Source organism: Periplaneta americana, chromosome 1 (genome assembly GCF_040183065.1).
Source record: "Periplaneta americana isolate PAMFEO1 chromosome 1, P.americana_PAMFEO1_priV1, whole genome shotgun sequence".
NCBI lineage: Eukaryota > Metazoa > Arthropoda > Insecta > Blattodea > Blattidae > Periplaneta > Periplaneta americana.
The window spans coordinates 42,694,388-42,715,452 of record NC_091117.1 but is presented as its reverse complement, the minus strand read 5'-3'; the positions used below and the strand labels follow the sequence as shown (position 1 = coordinate 42,715,452).

General features: G+C 34.6%; 1 protein-coding gene across 3 annotated transcripts in view; it reads right to left on the bottom strand.

Annotated features, from left to right (window-relative positions):
• Positions 1-5,560: 5,560 nt before the first annotated feature.
• Positions 5,561-21,065, bottom strand: part of LOC138694924 (uncharacterized) — a 102,885-nt gene continuing 87,380 nt past the window's right edge. For all 3 annotated transcript variants that reach the window (XM_069819118.1, XM_069819138.1, XM_069819129.1), the window contains one exon: positions 5,561-19,076. In XM_069819118.1, coding sequence (XP_069675219.1) covers positions 16,080-19,076 — 2,997 coding nt within the window. In that variant the 3' untranslated portion in view covers positions 5,561-16,079. The remainder of the gene's footprint in view (positions 19,077-21,065) is intronic.

Genomic DNA, 21,065 nt, shown 5'->3' with positions numbered 1-21,065 from the left:
TATATATATATATATATATATATATATATATATATATATATATATATATATATTGTGTTAAATAAGTATGGAATATTGAAAAAATACCAAAAATAAAAGTTGTTGGAGATATCTACGTAAAACTTACGGCTCTGGTTTCACAAAAGTATTGATTCATATACAGAGTGTGGCAAAAAAAAATAACTTTTTTTTTAAATGGCAGTGCTGCACCGGTGCGAGATAGGACACACATTGCTTAATGAAAAATGTTTCTTTTAGTACCCTCTATCTACCATATTCTTCTGTAACATAAGTTCTGAATCACCCTGTGTGTGTATATATATATATATATATATATATATATATATATATATATATATATATATACAGAGTGGACCATTTGAGTTGATACTGTACAATATCTCCAAAACTAAGCGTTGTAGAAATAAATGTCTTGAATAAAAGTTGCTTGATATTATGGAGGAAAGTAAATTCCATTTGTCGTGTTTTATTTGGAGGACGTTGTGAGGGTTATTTTAGGGTCAATTTAATTTTTTTTAAATAGGAATCTACATTTTTTATGTTGTTTTCTCATTCCTCATAAAAAACTAAACAACTTTTGTATGAAGCAGTTTGCAATTGTTCTTACACCAACGTAAATAGCAACAAAAATTATGAATGGCATGAAGGAAAGTAAATGCCATTTGTCGTGTTTTATTTGGAGAACATTTGGATGGTCATTTGAGGGTCAAGGTACGTTTTCTTATTCCTCATCACAAAATAAACAGCTTTTGTAAAATCATTTTCTAGTACATGGTTCTTTCACCGGTGTAGACAATTAAACATTGATGAAAGGTAGGTACACAGAATATCACCACTGTAGGGGTATGGTAACCATGGAAACATACTTCAGCGCTCCACGGTTGTGTTCTGTTTGCAAATCACGTAAGCATAAGCATGAAAGTTTGGAGTTTGCAAACCTACTGTGATGCTGGACTGATTTGAATGGATCCAACCATTCATTGCGCTCTTCGTACACAGCCATTCATAATGTTTGTTGTTATTTACGTTGGTATAAGAACAATTTCAAAGTGCTTCATACAGAAGTTGTTAAGTTTTTTATGAGGAATGAGAAAACAACATAAAAATGTAGGTTCCTATTTAAAAAAATTAAATCGACCCTAAAATAACCATCACAACGTCCCCCAAATAAAACACGACAAATGGCATTTACTTTCCCCCATAATATCAAGCAACTTTTATTCAAGACATTTATTTCTACAACGCTTAGTTTTGGAGATATTGTACAGTATCAACTTAAATGGTCCACCCCGAATATGGTAATTCTTCCTTTTATTACAAATTGGTATTTTTTTTAACTTAATATTTATTTAACTGAAACAGTTCGAGGAAATCCATACCAGGACATGAAAGGGCAACTACAGGCTAATATAGTAAGGATTCGTTTACTGGAGGAACAAAATAAAAAGCTTCAAGAAACACTGAAGAAAATGAGTAAATATCAACGTCTTCAACAGACATAAAATAAAAAATCTGGCATGAGTTACAAGATGTTGAATTATACTTTGTGTTTTAAATATTATGGAACCTCACAATATGTTGAATGCTTGCTGTACAATAACATTTTCAAAATAAAAATTACACATAAATTTTGAAGTATTCATTCCTTTAACATAATCTTTTCTACACAGACAAGTTAACAACTTAACTTGAAGTAGTGATCTACATTTTTAATGAGGTGCCTGCACACAATCAAAACAAAGAAGCAGCAGTTGCAAGATAATGGCAATTCTGCACGAGTGTACTGCCTGTGTATGGTAAGCATAGACTGTTACTAATAAAAGTGAATTTATTATTATTATTATTATTATTATTATTATTATTTTTATTATTATAGATACTATGATACTCTTTACTGATGATCAAAACATTAAGCTGAACTGTTAGATTTGAGATGAGTCAGACCCAACCATCTGAGGTCAACAAAGAGAAACAACATATTTATGAGCTTACTATTCCTATTAGAAAAGTGGACTGACAACAATTTGATGGCCATAAATACTGATAAAACAACGTTTCAAATATTTAGCTTGAAGAAAAAAATCCCAAAACTAAATCTACAGTTCAAGAAAACAAACCTGAGACAAACATATGAAACGAAATATTTAGGGACAATTTTTTATTCAAAATTATCTTGGAAAAATCATATTGAAGCAGTAGTAAACAAATCAACAAAAAGACTTCCAATTTTAAAGAGATTAGCTGGAGCCAAGTGGGGTAGTAATCGGCAGACTTTGAACATCACGTACAAAACATTCATCAAGCCAATACTTCTCTACAATGCGGAGATATTAATTACAGCAAATAATTTCAATCTGAATCGACTAGAAGTATGCCAAAATCAGGCCCTGCAACTAATAACTGGTGCAGCAAAATCAACCCCAATCACGGCAATGCAAGCCCTAACCCAGAACCCTCCAATATATCTCACTCTAGAGGAGCAGGCACTAACACACCATGAAAAAATGCTACGGTTAACAACAACAAAATGGGAAAAAAAGACTGTTACAACCAACCAAGTTGAAAACACAAACAAGTTTCCTGTCCAAAGTCACGGAAATAAAAACAGAATTGAATCTCCCTAAATCTAAAGAAAACATTTTAAGCAGAGAAAACCCTCTAACCTTCGAACCAATTAACATTCAACTAGATTTAGAAGAACCAGTTACAAAATCTGAAACTTCCAAACCTGTACTAAAAGCGCTGGCATTAGAAGCTGTGAACAATAGATACCCACCAGAAGAATGGTTACATATCTACACAGATGGGTCTACTATCGATAACAACTCCAGATCAGGAATTACGTGTGCGTTATTCTCATTTTATCAACCAGCAGGACATCATACAACAAATTTCGATGCGGAAATAATGGCTATTCATATCTCACTCCAACACCTACTACACAGAATGGATAAATTTCAAAATGCTGTCATTCTCTCTGATTCTAAAGCAGCATTATATGCAATAAATTCATGTAAAATGATGTCAATCCAAATTAAAGAATGTCACAAAATGATCCAACAACTTCAAAAACTACAGAAAAGAATTCAATTGCAATGAATACCTGCACATTGCGGAATTGCTGGAAATGAAACTGCTGACTTTCTTGCCAAAAAAGGATCCAATTTAATTCAGAATACAAATACAAGCCTACCTTTTACATCCATCAAAAGACTAATTAAAAATAAATATAAAATCAAACAAAACCAAGCACTATGTACCAAAGCCAAAGATAAAAAATGGAGCATTTTAATAAAAAAAACAGAAATTATTCCAGAAATTCCACGTAAATCTGCAGTAGCAAAATTCAGACTGCTTACAGAACACGATTATTTGGCCAAACACTTGAATAAAATAGGAATTTACACAAATCCAAATTGCCCTCTATGCAACAAAGAAGAAGAAATGACTGAAGATCATCTCATAACCTGTGAAGTTCTACCTGATGGATCCACCACAGAAAAATATTGGAGAGCAAGAACGCTAATGGCTTCGTTGCCAAAGCCAGGCATTAGATAACAACAACTATTCTGTATTTACGTGAAAAATATCAGATGGAAGACACCTGGGAAGTACATGATTTAATGATCGGAGTGAGGGGCACCATCCCACGGTCAACTGTAAACACTATCAAAACATTTGGAATCCATGATATCATTCCAAAAATAATTACTTCAAGCATTAAAGGGTCTGTGGCAATTCTGGAAAATGATTTCCAGTTATACGGAATATCATAATTCCCCCTCCCCCTTTTCTATTCATTAGCGTGTGATTGTTACAAATTTAATATATGTACAATTTTTATTATTTCTCAAATTTAAGCTCTAAGTTCACATTTCAATTTGACTTATCTATTTACTGTAATCGTTATTATTCTTATATGTGTGTTATTCTGTGTTTTTGGCAACCCAGGATGCCTGGGCAGACTATTTCTTGGAAATAAATTATATGTAACTAAACTGATATAAAGACTATTTAAATTAAACCAAATAAGTGAAGACCATAACCTGAACACACCCATAAATGAAACAAAATAATTATGTCATCAAAGTACAGTACTAGCAATTATATCAAAAATATTACAAAGAAAAATTAGTGAACAAGTAAATTATTTAAATTATATAGGCTACACCATACCTTATTTAAGAAACGAAGATACCACTAATAAACTGCAGTTTCATATTTACGTAAAATAATAAAAAGAACCTCAGAAGTAGAAGAAAAAATAAAACTAAAATTCTATAAAGTTATGACACTTCCCATACTATTATACAATATGGCTGTGAATTTTTCACGTTGACTGAAGTGAAGGAAGAAGAATTGAAGCACTAGAAATGAGATGTTTATAGCATGTTGAGGACCACACACAAGAATATAATGCAAAAATGGAAGCAACACAAAAAAATGAAGAATTTGTACCTGGACTAATACGAAGGTGCTTCAAAAAGTAAGGTAACAAGACCACTCACAAGCAGATATACTGATACACAGTAATAGGCCATTAATACACATTACTTTTCAATAGTCACCGTGCTTGTCCAAACATTTGTTCCAATGGTAGACCAAGGCATCGATGTCAGCATAGAAGAAATCTGCATCAAGTCCCTGAAGCCACATCATGACGGCTTGCTGAATGGCCATATTGGTGTTGAATCGCTTATCACTCAAGTGGTTCTTCAATGATCCGAAGAGATGAAAATCACTGGGTGCTGCATCGGAGCAGCCCACACCTGTGGAGTAACGGTTAGCACGTCTGGCCACAAAACCAGGTGGCCTGGGTTCGATTCCCGGTCGGGGCAAATTACCTGGTTAAGGGTTTTTCCTAGGTTTTCCCTCAATCCAATATGAGCAAATGCTGGGTAACTTTCGGTGCTGAACCCCGGACTCATTTCACCGGCATTATCACCTTCATCTCATTCAGACGCTAAATAACCTAAGATGTTGATAAAGCATCGTAAAATAGCCTACTAAAAAAAATACATCGGAGTTGTAGGGAGGATGGTTCAGTACCTCCCACCAGAAGCACCACATTCGCACCATACACCTCAACAAATTGATGATGAATTTCTGTTGGTGAGGTGTCCTTCAGATGCAAAACTGGATAACACTGTGCACTTCCACAGTTAACCAGGTTTCCGTGCACACAGCCATCTTACAATTGATATTGTGAGGGTCTGACGCAACATATTATGCGCTATCTAATGGCTATGTGATGAAGCTGTGGTATGCTGTTGCAACACAATGGTGGAAAATTCGAACAAGAGGGGGAATATGTCATCCGTGAGAGCTCCTGTTACTTACATTTTTAATCACCCTTGTATTTACAAACCTGTGAGAGATAGAAATCCAGGTAGGTCAATGAAAGTATGTCTGAAGAGTTTCAAGACACTCAAAACTAGGATGATGACGACGACGATGGTGACGATGTTGATGACAGGTGGAAAATATGGTTTTGACAAGCATGAAACCTTAGGATTCATTTAATAAAACGCAGAAACAATGTATCTTACTATTTGTAATAATTTATTTATATCTTTGGAATACAATCACATAGAAATAAAAGTGAGAATCACACGAACAAATCAGTGCCGTGCTGTATACATCCCAGCAGGGATTCATAGTGCATAATGAGAAGAGCAAGTTATCTCTCATATACTCGGTAACAGTAATAATATCTTACCAGCAAAGAAGAAAATATGATTGAAAGTAATGGCGAAAATTAGCAACAAACATATTTTTAATTTGTTGTGCACAAATACATTGGAAAACGATTAATTGTAACTTCTTTCTAGAACAATTCGAAACACAAACACCTAGCCCATTTTCCCTCCCTTTTAACAGAGAGACTAATAAAGAAAACATCTGGCCAACATATTATACAAAATTAAAATTTAGCTTCAGATTAAAAATTTCAATTCCACTGATTCTTCAGATCAAAATATTTAAACATTTACATTCGTCTACCCTCTCTGCAATCAGAAACAACAAAAAATTATCAGGTCGGCCTACGTGAAATATGACATGTATTTATGCTAAATAGCCTGTTTCATAATAAGAGCTTATTTTCGAAACGACCCTTGTCCATTCCCTTAACTTTGTGGAAAATCACAAAAACGTTTTCAGGTCTAAAATTTCTTATCAGCTAGGCAAGAGACATTATTAAAGCAAATAGGTTGGATGCATTTACATAGAATCAAATGGGAGCACGAAACTACTTTATTCCAAAACTGGAACTAATATTTTGTCACAATTCAAAATATAAGCAATGTTAAAACATATAGCAGTGACTAGTTAACGGCTGCTATTAAAAATAAACAAACTGGTAAAACTTACGTAAATTTAAATTATGAAAAATGCCAGTATTCACGTATTATATTAAGACCTGCAATAACTGACAGAAGGTTCAAAGTTATTATAAATATACTTTGTACAGACCAGATTTATGACTAATTAACTTTACCAACTCTTCATTGTCGTATGTTACACATTAATGAAACCTGGAAATTCCAATTAATTTACTGTACTGGTATGCTTCCAACAGGAATGGCACAAAAAAAAAAAAACTCTTTAAAACTACTACAAGTCTAGGAGTACGGTTTTCCGGAATTTGCAACTGGATAGAGGGGTACCCATACTACAGTCTGTCTCAGAGTTAAGATGGTAAATTTATAGGCAACGAAAGTTCAATTGTAACTATTTTTAAGGTGCCGATATATTTAGTTTAAATTAACTTAGTTTGGCTTAGCTTTGGAACAATGAACATACAGTATATACTCATTAGTCTCTCCATTGTTAATCTCGTCCTATTCATATCATGATCTTAAAAATCGTAGCTATTATTTAATTGCAGAAATGTGTCATTTGCTCATATGCTGCCATATTTTGTTATGTAAATGGAAACACTATTTCAGCAGATAGGTATGTAGATTCCAAGTAGTGAAAATCATCTCTTTTAAGTTTCCTGCTTACATTGGGCCTCACAGATGAATCAACTTGTACGAAATGTAGGACGAAGGGACGAATAGTGAGTCATCACCGCATATTCTGTTGAATTGTCCAGGTTTAAGCCATATTAGACATCAATACCTCAGGAAATACTTGTTATCTACCGACGAAATTCAGAGAATGAAATTTGGGTTAATTTCTAACTTATGGGGTGCACAGTCGGTCATTTGTACCTTAGTCCTTTAGATGTTTATGTCCTTACCGAAGAGGAATAAGAGTTTCCTGCCAAATGTAACATCAAATTTAAGTCGTTTCTGATCTACCTTATAAAGAGCTAAGTAATGAACTTTCACCCTTTGAATAATTTCAAGGGAAAAATTGTTCCAGGCTGTGTATCGAACCTGGGACCAATGCTCTACCATCTGAGCTACCCAGGCTCAATTATTCCCTTTATATCCACATAACTCAAGTGGGTTGACAAGACGTCAGAGACCCAGCATTGAGTGCACACCAAGTTCTGTGAGACGTGTTTTTTTTTTTTTTTCTGTTAATGAACAGTGGTGTGTATTATACAAATCTGGTATTCAGGTATAGTTCTCTGTGAAGCTAACTTGAATAATTTCAAGGGAAAAATTGTTCCAGGTTCGATACCCGGCCCCAGAACAATCTTTCCCTTGAAATTATTCAAATTAGCTTCACAGGGAACTTGTACATCACCATTTGCATTTGTAATGTCTCCTTTCATCAGCTTTGCAACAAACAGAAACTGATCTTTCATTTCTCAGTTTCCCTCATGATTAGAGGCCATCGATCATGTTCCATTTGCAGTCTGTTTAGGCACTGTCATAACAATAAAGGCTGCAGGGTGTGCTTCTGCCTCAAAGATTTTGGAAACTGTAGCTGTTGCAAATAAATTATCGTGTGAGAAATGGCTTTCATTCAAGACTGGCGAAGAAAAGGAAAAAAAATTCACTGGCAATAAGGATTGCAATTCCTCTTTCTCTATCTGATAAATCTGGCCAATCTGCTGTGATAGTATTAATTTAATTATTATAGTTTCACTATTGATTTTAATTTATTACTCTTTAAGGACAGCAAGGAACTTTGCGAAGACTGTCACAACAAAATGGCAATAACAATTTGAGATCAGTCTATATTTAAATAATATATTTTTCTATATTTCATATTAATTTACATATTCATTGTCTACTTGTGTTATCTTTGGAGTTAACTTGCTCTTCTCTATTATATGAAGGTTAACTAATTATACAAAATAAAACTTAAAGACTCTTGCAGTCTTATTAATATAAAACTCTGTAGTCCGTGTCCAAACTGGACTGTGAACCCCCTCCTATGAGCACAAATTATACTGGATTGTGGACAAATGCTCAAATATACGTTGCTGAATCCTTAGTTCAATCTCAGATGAGATATGGTGGCATTCTTTCTTCCTTTGTACTAACAATCACCAAACATCCTAATAGAAGTGTTTCCAACAGTTCATTTTAATATTAATCTTCATGCACAGCCAACATCAGTCACAGACTAACTCTTGTTCAATTATGCTTATATTTTCCAGCTAACATAATTTATATTTTCAGATTTACAAATGTAAAACATCAGCCCACTTTCATTACTGAGTTACTTGACTCATTTCATCACAAAGACTTCATTCTTGGTATATGTGTCCATTTATTATTAACCAAATACACGAAAAAACCCACAGATGTATCTGTGAGGCTGTCATTTCTATTCTTAAATACCAGAGGTCATTACTAGAGGCTTATAGATGATATAAACTTACAGTAAATTAACAAAATATGTGCTCCATCGAATATTTAAGTAAAAGGAAAAAATGTTGACTTCAACTATACATATATTGCAAATATTCACTTAAAATGTCTCGAGTTTTTTTTCACTTAGGTGCACTAATGACCTATAAACTACACCTTACATCTTTTTCAATTCCTTTAGTGTGAAATAACACATGTTACACATCACTGTACTTTAAAATCATCATTTCATAAAACAGTGAACTTTAGGAATTAGGTATAACAACTTAATAAACTTATGGACATGTTTTAGGTTTCGCACAACCACATTTCAGAACATTTCACTCTGGCTGATGTATGAATTGATAAAAGTAATTGAAAAGTAACCAATACAGTATGTTTGAACAGTAACACACAGCATTTTGACATCCATACATGGACTTTTATTTTAGTTTCAGTTGTAATGAACTAAGAACTCAGTACTTCTACTCATGAACTTTCAGTCTCTAATTTTTTCCGTGTGCTATATACAATAGGCCTACATCAGTGTGTGTGTTTTTCTACTTTACAACTGCTTATTTCAAAACAAAGTGACTGCAAGAATATAATGTTGAATGAAGGTGTCTTCACTTGAAGGAGAAAAAACAATGGCATTAGTTATTTTTTTTTTATTTAGTGGAGGTTATAAAGATCATTTTAAAGGTTAAGTGGACACGCTACTGAGATTTCTAATCTCCACAATTTTGATTGTAAGTTTTTGAAATTTTAAAATCGAATAGATGTTGATGAGTTAGGCCTACATGTGCACAATTATTTTCAAAATTTTATGTTGAAAAATGTACTCGGAAAAAAATAAAATATAAAAAAAGTGTTTATAATTTTAGTAAACAAATATCTGGGTCTCATATAAAGATAATTTGTTTCTTAAACTTTTAAAATGATGCTAAGACTACCTACAATGAAATGGTGCATGGGTTTGTTCCTAGTCAATACAGTTCATCAGTAAAAAAAAAATTAACCTTTAACATTGACCAAAATTGACGAAAACTCAGTAGCGTGTCCCCTTAACTTGGATGTTTTTTTTTTTTTTTTAACGAGGACCATAGCTTTTTAAATTAAATTCTAATTTTAAGCACAAAAACAAATTTTTGTCTGAAACATTTTATTTTTATCGAAACCTTATTTCTTTTAATATTTAACTCAATTTAAAAACGTTATTTCACAGTACTACCATAGACAAATACGTGAGAAGACCTCCAACTCAATGTATACGATCGAGAGACTATTGAAATTGTAAGAAAATGTTATTGGCAGATATCGGAACTAAATCTCATGTTACACAGCCTGATTGGTATTACAGGTATTCATTATATCATCATCATCATCATCATCATCATCATCATAATAATTATTAGTATTTTTCAAATTATTCTCCAAATGTGGAGCATGGAATTATTTATCAGTTCAAATGAAATGTTTACCCACATATGGTTTTTGTATGCATATGATAATGGTTGAATATTAAGCTGAAAACCATTGACAACATATTACTTCTGCTACCTGATTTGTTCACATCAATAATGGCCTGTCTCTTTATATTCAAATATAACAGAGTCACCAACATCTTATCACTGACCAGTTGAACAGAAGTGGCCAATATGACTACTTTGTCTCCAACTGAAATACTAAATCGCCTATACAAAAAGATGATTTTACACTTCGGTAACAGTATTAATCTTATACAGTAGAATCTCTGTTATCCGTGGTAATGAAGGCAGTGGGCTGAACGGTCAATAAAAAAAATAGGATATTCCGTACCATAAAAGATTTTCGTAAATTTAGCGAATAATACACTTTCGTAACTTCCTTCATGGTTTTGTCTTTAATACGCTAGGCAGTGGATCAGAAGTTCACTAATTTAAGTCTGGTTGTCAACGACAGATTTTTAAGGGGCAAGGGAACTCCTTGTATTGGCCGTCTGTGGAACTATGGGAATAGTGGAGGTGCCGTGTTGCAGATTTATATAATTTATACACTCCAATCTCGTATTCTGATGCGAGATAAGCCACAGTTTCTCATTCTACAACCACTCAATTATTGACACTTTTTTCGATACTTAGTACAAGATTTCTTTCGACAACTGTAGAAGATATTTTATATAGAAGTTATACAGTATGACAACTAGAACAGTAGACCATACTGTGTAAGGGTTAAGGCTTGTAATAACACTCTCTAGGAAAAATAACATGCTAATACTATGTATTTTACAGTACTTCAAAAAAATAAAATAAATAAAATAAAATAAAAAAGCGAGAGAAAGACAGATGGATAATCCACCAATCATTTAAAAGGGTGATGGATAATCGGGGTTCTACTGTATTGGCAAATTTTGTAGAATGTAAATAATGGCTATTCATAATATACGTTTAAATTGTCACTTTGGCAACACTCATAATCAGTTTTTTCCCCATTAGTCCCATCGGAACACAGCTAACAATACTGCAGCACCAATGCAGCAAACTCACGAACTTCCATAACGATATACCTCCATTAATTTTGAAAGATTTTATCTTTGATTTGTTTTGTTCACCTTCAATATAAACACACTGTACTGCAAACCTAACAAAGAAATCAAATTTCCTTTGTTTATCTTTCACATAAGCATAAACACAAGAGCTGGAAAGTTAAAAAAAAAAAAAAAAAGTAATTCAAACAACTTTCGAAATAATTTAAAATTTAATTTTGTATTTGGTAATAGACGGAATACTACAACAATTAGTCTCAGAAATATTTAGGCTGTAAACTGATTGTTGAAAAAATGCACATATAGGCCTAATTGGGAAGTTTAGATGCAGAAATTTTTGACCCAAAATATATAATGAATTAATTAGAGTTTACCCTAAGCTAAGTACACTTAACACACACATAGATTTAAGAAACAAATCAGATTAATTATTTAATTGTTTAAGCTAATTGAGTTAAAAATTGATATTCTAATATTTATGCACCTTTGTATTTTCTATTTGTATATAGACCCTATTATTACATGCTGTATTATTTTACCATTTATTAATGTTATTGTGCTCAATGAACTCTCGTAATTTTGTGATATATTTTGTATAACTGATCTGAACTGCGCCCGAGCACGAGCTTCTGCTCTTTCGGGCTGCAATGCCTAATGTAGCTCAAGTGTAAAGTATTAAAAAAAAAAATCTGGGGTACATTTAGGTGAGATGCCTAAAATCGAATTTATAGGAAAACAATTCTGAAATGCGGTAGTTTTCACCTAAAATATATGCTTTTAGCATTCTTAATAATAATATGTGTTCTTTAGGGCATCATGATGCCCATAGTAATGTTTCTAGATGTAGAATATTCGAAATTCATCTCTCACAATTCACAACATATAGACACAGCATTTAGCAGTAGATCAGTTTAGTAAGCTACGAAAAACAATAACTTTCTATTCTAAAATTTAAAAACTTTTCCTACACTTTCCGAATAATGATAGAATTATATTAACGTCAGTTCTTTAAGCAGACATCATAGAAATATGTAAGCATCATTTAAAAGAATGTTACAATTTAAATTACTTAAATATTACGAATCCATTAACACATAGTTCATTAGTAGAATCTTGAGTTCTAGTTTGGAGGTAATGATTTATAACATGGTTACTTTTAAAACGCCTGCTATGATAGTAGTTCTATCTTAACATTTCAATTGTGTAATGTTGAATAATGACGTGGTTGATAGAATTACCATAAACTAAAGCTCTTGTAATGTTTACATCCATAATTATTATATTATGTAGTTTGATGGCATAATATTCTGCAAGTAAGTTTGAATTATATTTATGTTAATGACTAGGGTGAATGCTGGAAACTTGCAGCATAGGGTTACCATATTTAAAAAGTGAAAATTCGGATGTTTTACTTTCATCTTTAAAACATGCGAAATGAGACAGGGCCAAAAATACATTAACTATCTTCCTTGCATTGACAATGGTAATGTATGACCATTACATACAAGAAAATTTAAGAAAAAAAAAAAAGTAGTTCAATCAAAATTATTTACTAATATATAAATTCATCTGTGATATGCAATACAAAATATAAAATTTTCACCTCATAATTTTGTGTTTTATTAGTATTTTTCAAGATTTTCCATTGTTACATATCCAGTACAACTGAAGACTTCCCTGGAATAAGGGTGTAACCAACAAACCTATAATACGCATTTCAGAAGAAAGAAAAATAGTTTCAGGGGCATATTTCATTAGGCCTCTATTTACTAGCAACCATTTGACTAATCAGGGTTAAACGTTTATTGAGCTATTAGATGCAACCATTTATTGTTATAAATGAATGCTTCAAAATTAATTTTTCCATTTAAGTCACATAATATTTCACTAATTTAATGTTACATCCTTTTTCCAGGGAGATTTTCAACTGGTAATTTAATAACAATGCTTATCAATATGAAATGGAATTTTCTTCTCGGAATTTTTGTGGGAAGACAATATTGTTACATAAAAAAAACTTCAATAATATCAAATTCTGAAGCAAGAGGCAGATGTTCACAAAAGGTTAATACCGACAACAATAACCATACACAGACTTAAGCAAAATTCTTTGTCCCTAACATACCAATGAAACAGATGTTTCATTCAATATGAACCTAGTTGAATCGTGAAGTTAAATCCAATTTTGTAAGTCTTGTATTCGTCAAGTTCTTTATTTTTAACCCTTTCAAACTGTCATACTCATAAACTGAAGAGAATAAAATGGTGTAAGCTAAAAATAAATGAAATGCTCATTTTTTTATTTAATTTTATTTTATTTCTTGTTCCCTGAAAACCGGGACATTGCAGCCCAAGAAATACTTTCAAGATACTGGGACATATCTCGATTTCAATATGGTTCCAGAAATTCCGACACATATGGCAACCCTGTTGCAGCAGTATAAACTAAATATTGTTGCATTTGGGTTTAACAATGCTACGAGGTGAAATTTATATTGTAATAATATATCATTAAATTAAAGACTGTACTGACATTTATGTTGATTAAAAAGATGATTATGTAGCGAGCATTATTATACTACAAATAAAGTCATCCATTCAAATGTATCATGAACCTAAAATGTTGATGCTCAAAGTTAGCATAACAAATTAGAACTTATAGAGAAGAAAAAAAAAAATAAAAAAAGCCTTGAAATTAACTTTAACAAATTTACTTTACCTTCAAACTCACAAGGTAAAAGAAAAAAAAAACAGTAATAATAATCACGTAAAAGCAATAAAATACATCTCTTTCTTCTTTGTCATGTATTTTGCACTTTTACCATTTCAACAGTATTTTTCCAGATCCAAACATATGTCCTGCATTTTTCTCAATACTTTTGACGATTTCCATTTCATTTTTCTATAAAATATTGCAATTGTGCAAAAAAAATTAACATCATGGTACCGGTACATATTTTACCAATAGTTACTGCTTGAATAGTAATAACAGTAATATATGAAATTACATTTTTATTTTTATTTTCTTTTATTTTTTGGGGTAGATTAGAAATAGAAGTTATTATTTTTTTATTCTTTGGCAGCAATAACTAAAGTGCTAAGATTTAATTTTCTTCTGCTGTTTCAGTAAACAGATTCCTTCCATTATTATCTGCAAAATATATACCAATATGAAGCATCAACGAAAATTATATTTTATACTTTTATTATGTACTTTGATCAGAAAAAAAAAAAAAAAAAACATTTATAAATTAATATAGTTTTTCAACAAGTAAATTCTTTTAATCATATGGACTGTTAAATTTCATACGTTGAAGACAAAGGTATATCAATTTAGAATATATCAAAGTTTGTAAAAATCATGGGAGAAAAAATTATTTTTGAATTCTCTTTAGTATGGCAACAGACACAAGTTCTACAAAATTTTAATCAAAATTTTGGTATAAGGAAGCAAGGCATGACCATTAGAAAAATCTTATATGATACACATTAAATTAATTACAATTTAATTCTGAATTATTAACGGAATTTGTATACCTTAGAAGAATTAAGAAAGTAATCAGTTTAAGGATTTACCTACAATTATTAGGGATTAAATTGAAAACATCATGCCATTGGGATGGATAATAACAGGATTTCGCAACAATCACAGAAAAGATGGACTGTGACCACAAAAAAAGAAAGTATGGGAGAATGATGGTGCCATAATCCAAAGTATGGCAAATCTTATGGAAGCGTAATAATATTCTCCCAGAATGTTGGATCGGCCACCAATGTCACTCTGGCCTCCGCGATCGCCAGACTTAACCCGCGACTTATTTCTGTGAGGATATACCAAAGACTTTGTGTCTGTCACCTCCATGTCACATAATCTGAACGACTTGAGACGATGCATCACAAAAGCAGTGGAATCAATATCCGAGGACGTGCTGGCAAAAGTCTGGACAGAAATGGAGTACTGTTTCGACATATGTCGAGTCACCAACTGGGCTCAAATCGAGCTTTTGTAGGGCACAAGTAAAATTTGGAAGTTAATGCGTCTTTTCATGTTAATGCAGTTGTGTTAAGTTTGTTCAGTTATGAATAAATCAGTTTTACTTTCACACCATTCTTTTTGAACCACAGTGTACAACTTGCTGTAACTATAAGTCGTTATTTCGTGTTCATGAAGAAGGGGTTCAGCCAAGATGAATGTTAGAATCTCATTGCTGTAAGATACATATTCATCTAACCATTCTAGTCCTCTTTTAATAATTCGTGTAAATTCTATGACAGAAGAAAAAAGTTAACAGAAGATTATGTCAACATTTTTATGTTTTGTTACTACGTGAAAACATGTCGTATCTTCTAATCTTAATAATATAATTCTAAGTATAAATAACATGATTCACTGATATGACTGACTTGTTGTACATACTCCAGGAACAACTTTACAACATCAACATATCCTTCCTTTTATACAACCTCGAGAATGGAACTGCTATGACATTTACACAAATAAACATGTAGGCACACCTATAACTCAATACTTGTAACAAAATATCTTATATGGGCAGTTTTCAATGTTATATTCATTTATAATAAATGCCCACTTGTACAAAATAATAATGGCACATCTCTTTTTTTGACAACAAATGTACAGTAGAAAGATATGTAAATATATTACACCTAGTGCTGCAATACTTTGGCTCTGTAACACTTCGAACAAGACCGTGACCTATTATCTCTGGCCTATCAGTCAATCTTTCTAGATATTAAGGCAATACTTTAATATAATCTTAATTTTCTGAACACGTTGAACCACTATCCTCAGAGTCACTGTCTCCACTACTACTGCTGCTACTACTGCTGCTACTGCTGCTGTTGGTACTGCTGTTACTGCTACTATTACTGCTGTTGCTGCTATTGCTGTTACTACTGCTACTGCTCACGCTACTGCTGCTACTGCTACTACTGCTTCCAGACTCAGACTTGCTGTCATCTGCGTTTGTAGACTCCCCGCTTGTAGTCGCATCCTCACTATCACTATTTTCACCCGCCGGCTTCTCCTGCACAGCTTCTGCATTGTACACAACTAATTCCTTACCGTTAGCTTCGCCTGAATCATCTTCATTCACTTCTTCCTCACCTTTACTCTTCTCGGTGATAGTTTCCCCTGTACGAAGGTCTACAAACATTTTCTCCTCATCTTCTTCCTTCACTTCTGGAGGTAGCACAGGGTAGTATCTATCAGTAGGTACAGGTACAATTCCATTGTCTTGGAAGATTAATTTCTTCGCTGAAGCTTCGGGGGAGTTTAACGTCACGCTATCTGGAGCTTGCATCACGTTTTCTTTTCCTTCCTCTAAAGCCCAGAGTTCAATACGATCGCATTTCATATAAACATCTGGTTGCAACATCTTGAAATGCAGCTTGTTGTGTTCACGCAAGAAGTGGAGTTGGGGCACAGTGTAGTCACAGTGAGAACAAATGAAAGTCCCACGAACCCCCGAGACACACAGATGGCGCTTAACATGACTTTCAACCCCATCGCGGCGGTGACTAGAGTAAGGACAGTGAGGGCATCGAAAACATTTCTTATCTTCACCTCCTTCCCTAGAACTGCTTGCGTTACTAGACCGTCTTTGCTGAAGGAGGAGAATTGTTTGACGATCTGCCATAGACAGCTGCAGAGGCCCCTGCCGACTCGTAGGGGAGCTTCCGATTGTCTTTACAGAACGCGGTGTCACAGGGGGAACATCGTCTTCCACACCACTCGCGTCGTCACCAATATCTGTCTCGCGTTTGTCTTCTTTAGCACTGCCACCATCTCCTGGCTTGTCTTGCTTTCTAGCAGCTAGGGCGTCCTCGTTTATCTTATGTTTCCGCATATGCTGGATGTAGTTAGCGTAGTACTTGACCGAGTAATCACACTTTTCACATCTGTATCTCTGCCTGGACCCATGTAGCGACAAATGGACCTTGTACTGTTCTCGCTTCTCAAACGCTGATGGACATTTGTGGCACTTGTAACGTTTTTCCTTCAGCCTTCCATTCTTGAAATACGTAGGATAAACGAAGTCTGGGTTCCCATGCATCAGAATCCCGAACTGCGGATCCACATGAAGAGGCGCCGGCTCTGGTGGAGGTTTCTTTGCAGCAGCAGCATCATTGCTCTGCTTTTGAGCCTCTGCCCTCTGCTGGAACAGCTCTGTTCCTGAAAGTGGTATAGAGCCAGACGTGCTTTTAGTCTTCACTGTCGGTTTACTTGTACGATCTTTAGATGGCGAACTATTGTGGATCATCTCGTGTTTCACCAGATTGCCGTATGTCTTCACAGCATAGTCACAACGCCTACACTTATGCGGGCCGGAGCCACCGTGCAGCGTTATGTGATACTGAAGTGCCACACTCTTGAAGAACTTCGCAGGGCACAGTTCGCATGCGTACTGCTTCACCATTGTCTTCGCTGGTGGTGCAGGGGTTTCCACGGGAGTAGCTTCCTGGTCTGCTGTTTGTTGTGCAGAAGCAGGGGGATTACTACCGATCACAACCCATACAGGACCCGAAACACCTGGACCTTCTACAATGACAGCAGTTCTCGGTCGAGAATGCTGAGGAGAGGTTTTATACATATTAATAAGTGAATTTGTCCTTTCTTGATACTCGTCAGTGTGTACTTTAAGGTGAGCCAGAAGGTGAGGTCTCTGTCTTGCCGTATATGAACAGGACTCGCAGCGATGAGCCAACCGGATTTCGTGAAAACGAGCGTGGATAGTCAACTCTTTTTCAAAGAGGAACCTTGCAGGACACTGTGTGCAGAAGTATAACATCCGTGTGCCTTCTTCTTCGGGCTTTGAATCCCTATTAATTTTATTTGTTACAGCGGGTTCATTAATACCAGTTTTATTCCCATTTGTACTATCTTTAGCAGATGACTCTAGCTGAATCTCTGCCACTTCTTCTGCCCTTCCATCCTGCTCTTTCTTCTCCACAGACACCGCACTGTCGTCATCACTCTGCTTCCCCATGCTTGCGTTTAGTTCTTGTAACTGTGCCTCGTCACTCCTCGTGGTATCAACCAAGCAATGCACCTGTCCATACGCTCCTTGGTGTACTTTGGCATGTGATGACAACACTCCTGCATTATTACAGATGTAATTACAATCAGGACAATGATGCTGCTGTAGGGTCGAGTGCTGTCCACCGGAAGAGCCAGATTCTTTAGACTGCTTGTCTTTAACAGAATCTAGATGAGAGTTTGCATTTGTATTACGAACACGATGCATTTTCTCATGTTCCTGTATATTGGCTTTGCGCAGATTTACATGTGGACAAAACCGACATTTAAACATTTTTGAAAATTTCCCTCCTCGAGAGACCCATACCAGCGGTATGTCTGTCATGCGACGGGTGTCCAAAGCAGGTACACGTGGTGCGACAGAGAAGGGACGTTGTGATATCACTGTCACTTCTTCAATTTCATCTGCACCATCCTCCCTCACTTCTTCAACCTCCTTGTCTGCTACCTTTGTGGGGCTCTTCTGAGGAGGAATAAGAATCCCATGGACACGAAGATGTTGGTGTAGCAGGTGTCGACGACTTACATTGTAGGAACACAAACCGCATTTGAATGGTGCCCCGCGAGGGCGATGGAACTGCTTGTGGTACAGGAACTGGCTCTTGCTGTTGCTGACATATGGACACCCAACACACTTGTACCGCTTGTGTGGACTTGTGTCTATACTGTGATGCTGGCGACCGCTACCACCTCCACCACCACTACCACCACCACCCTACAAACACATAATGCCATTCATTACAAAGAGGGAAAGTGGAAAACATGTTGTTAAATATTTGAAAATCTATAAAAACAACAGCAGTCAAAAATCAACAATTCAAACTCTTACTGCAACAAAATAAACCACTAGATGCTGTGAGTGTACGAGGCTTTATTGTTTGCCACTAAACTTCGAGAGAGTGATGTTCGAGATGAGCAAAACACACTTATGATAGCTGTGCCAGTAAACATGGATGGGGAAACTAAACAGGCTGTGGAGGCTAAATTGTTATGCCACGAATACAAATTAAGCAAGCCATTAGACCTCAGAAAAATGTGTGTGGGAAAAATTTGTTACACAACGAACATAAATCATTACTTCATTTCGTTGCTCTCAGTTGTTGTTCTTGTATCATTTTTATTTTGGAACCATAGACACAATTTAGTACGGTATTTGTTCTTGTGTTATTTCTATATTTGATCCAAGGATATAATTTAATACAGGAATTATTTAAGTTTCGCGTTGTGTACAAGATGAAAAATGTACAATTAATTTTCATTGATACGAAAAGAGAGTAAGTTGTTGTTTTCTAATGCCAGGCGTTTGACAATAAAGTCATTTGACCTCTTGCACTCCAATATTTTTCAAAGATATTATCAAGGCCAGCCACTGAAGCACAGATTTTGAGGTGTTCCGAATCCATTTCTTGGTTTGAGTTGCACAATGGGCAGTTAGGGGACTGATATATTCCAATTCTATGCAGGTGTTTGGCCAAACAATCATGGCCTGTTGCCAATCTAAATGCAGCTACAGACGATTTTCGTGGTAAATCGGGAATTAACTGTGGATTATGATGCAGAGAGTTCCATTTTTTCCCTTGGGATTGTGTTATCAAATTTTGTTTGTTGAAGTCTAAGTATGTAAAAAAGAGAGTAAGTAAAATTGAACAAAAAAATATAGTGTATAAAATAACAAGTCAGAATGAACATAAATACTTTTCTATTATTTTATCCTTCATTATTCCACAGAACACATCTAACTCATTAGGTCACAATAAAGCAGCCCTGGGCATAAAGGGGAAGGGAAAAAGTAAGGAGATATCCCGACCATGTCCTTTTCGCTTACTCCACTTTAGAAAGAAACACATGTCAGGAACTGTGCATCAGTGATGGATTTTAGGCTACCAGCGAGAGCCGAAAGCTATGATGCTCGTCTGTGTACTCATATCAGTTCGAAACATAACTGTCTTTGCCGGGAAATGTAGGTGGGGAGTTAAGGGGTAGTATGCGGTGACTTAATCGAGTTAATAATGCCCAAGCCAGCAGTAAAGAGTACTGTAGAATATGTGCACTTCCTAGTAAAAATTAAACGATTTCCAGTTTCTTTCTGCAAATCTCCTTTCATGCGAGCATAGTTTGCTCATCAACATGATTTAGAGTGCTCTTCGCTCAAAGGAAACCCCTCGAGTGTGGGACCTTCAAACAAATACGAGCGAGCAAAAAAAATTTGCATTTTAGTACACTAATTAGTACTTCGAAGAGACATCTGAACAATAATTATGGAAACATATTAAAAAAAAAAAGTCTTCAAGAAGCAGAAATGAAATTTAAGAAAAAACTGCTATTTTTATATAAGAAATTTAAAAAGATTAGATTAATTTTTATATTAAAGTGGATCCACATATTCCAAAAGATAATGCAGATGTCACAGGACATAGGTTATTATACGATCTAGCCTATCAGAAAAAACTGGAATCGAGAATGCTTTCCGAGAAATTAAAGGAAATAATGGATTAAACAATGCTACACAACACTTCACATGGGTATAATAATTTATTTAGACCTATCAGTGAAGCTAGTACACTGATGCATTTCTTTTTTATTCACTTTGATTATAAACAGATGGCATGTAGAAACTAAATGACGCACTATCGGTTTACTTGAGTCTGATTGACCAATTCTGATCGAGCTTATTGTTGAGCTGTTTCTTCAATGTAGTCAACAC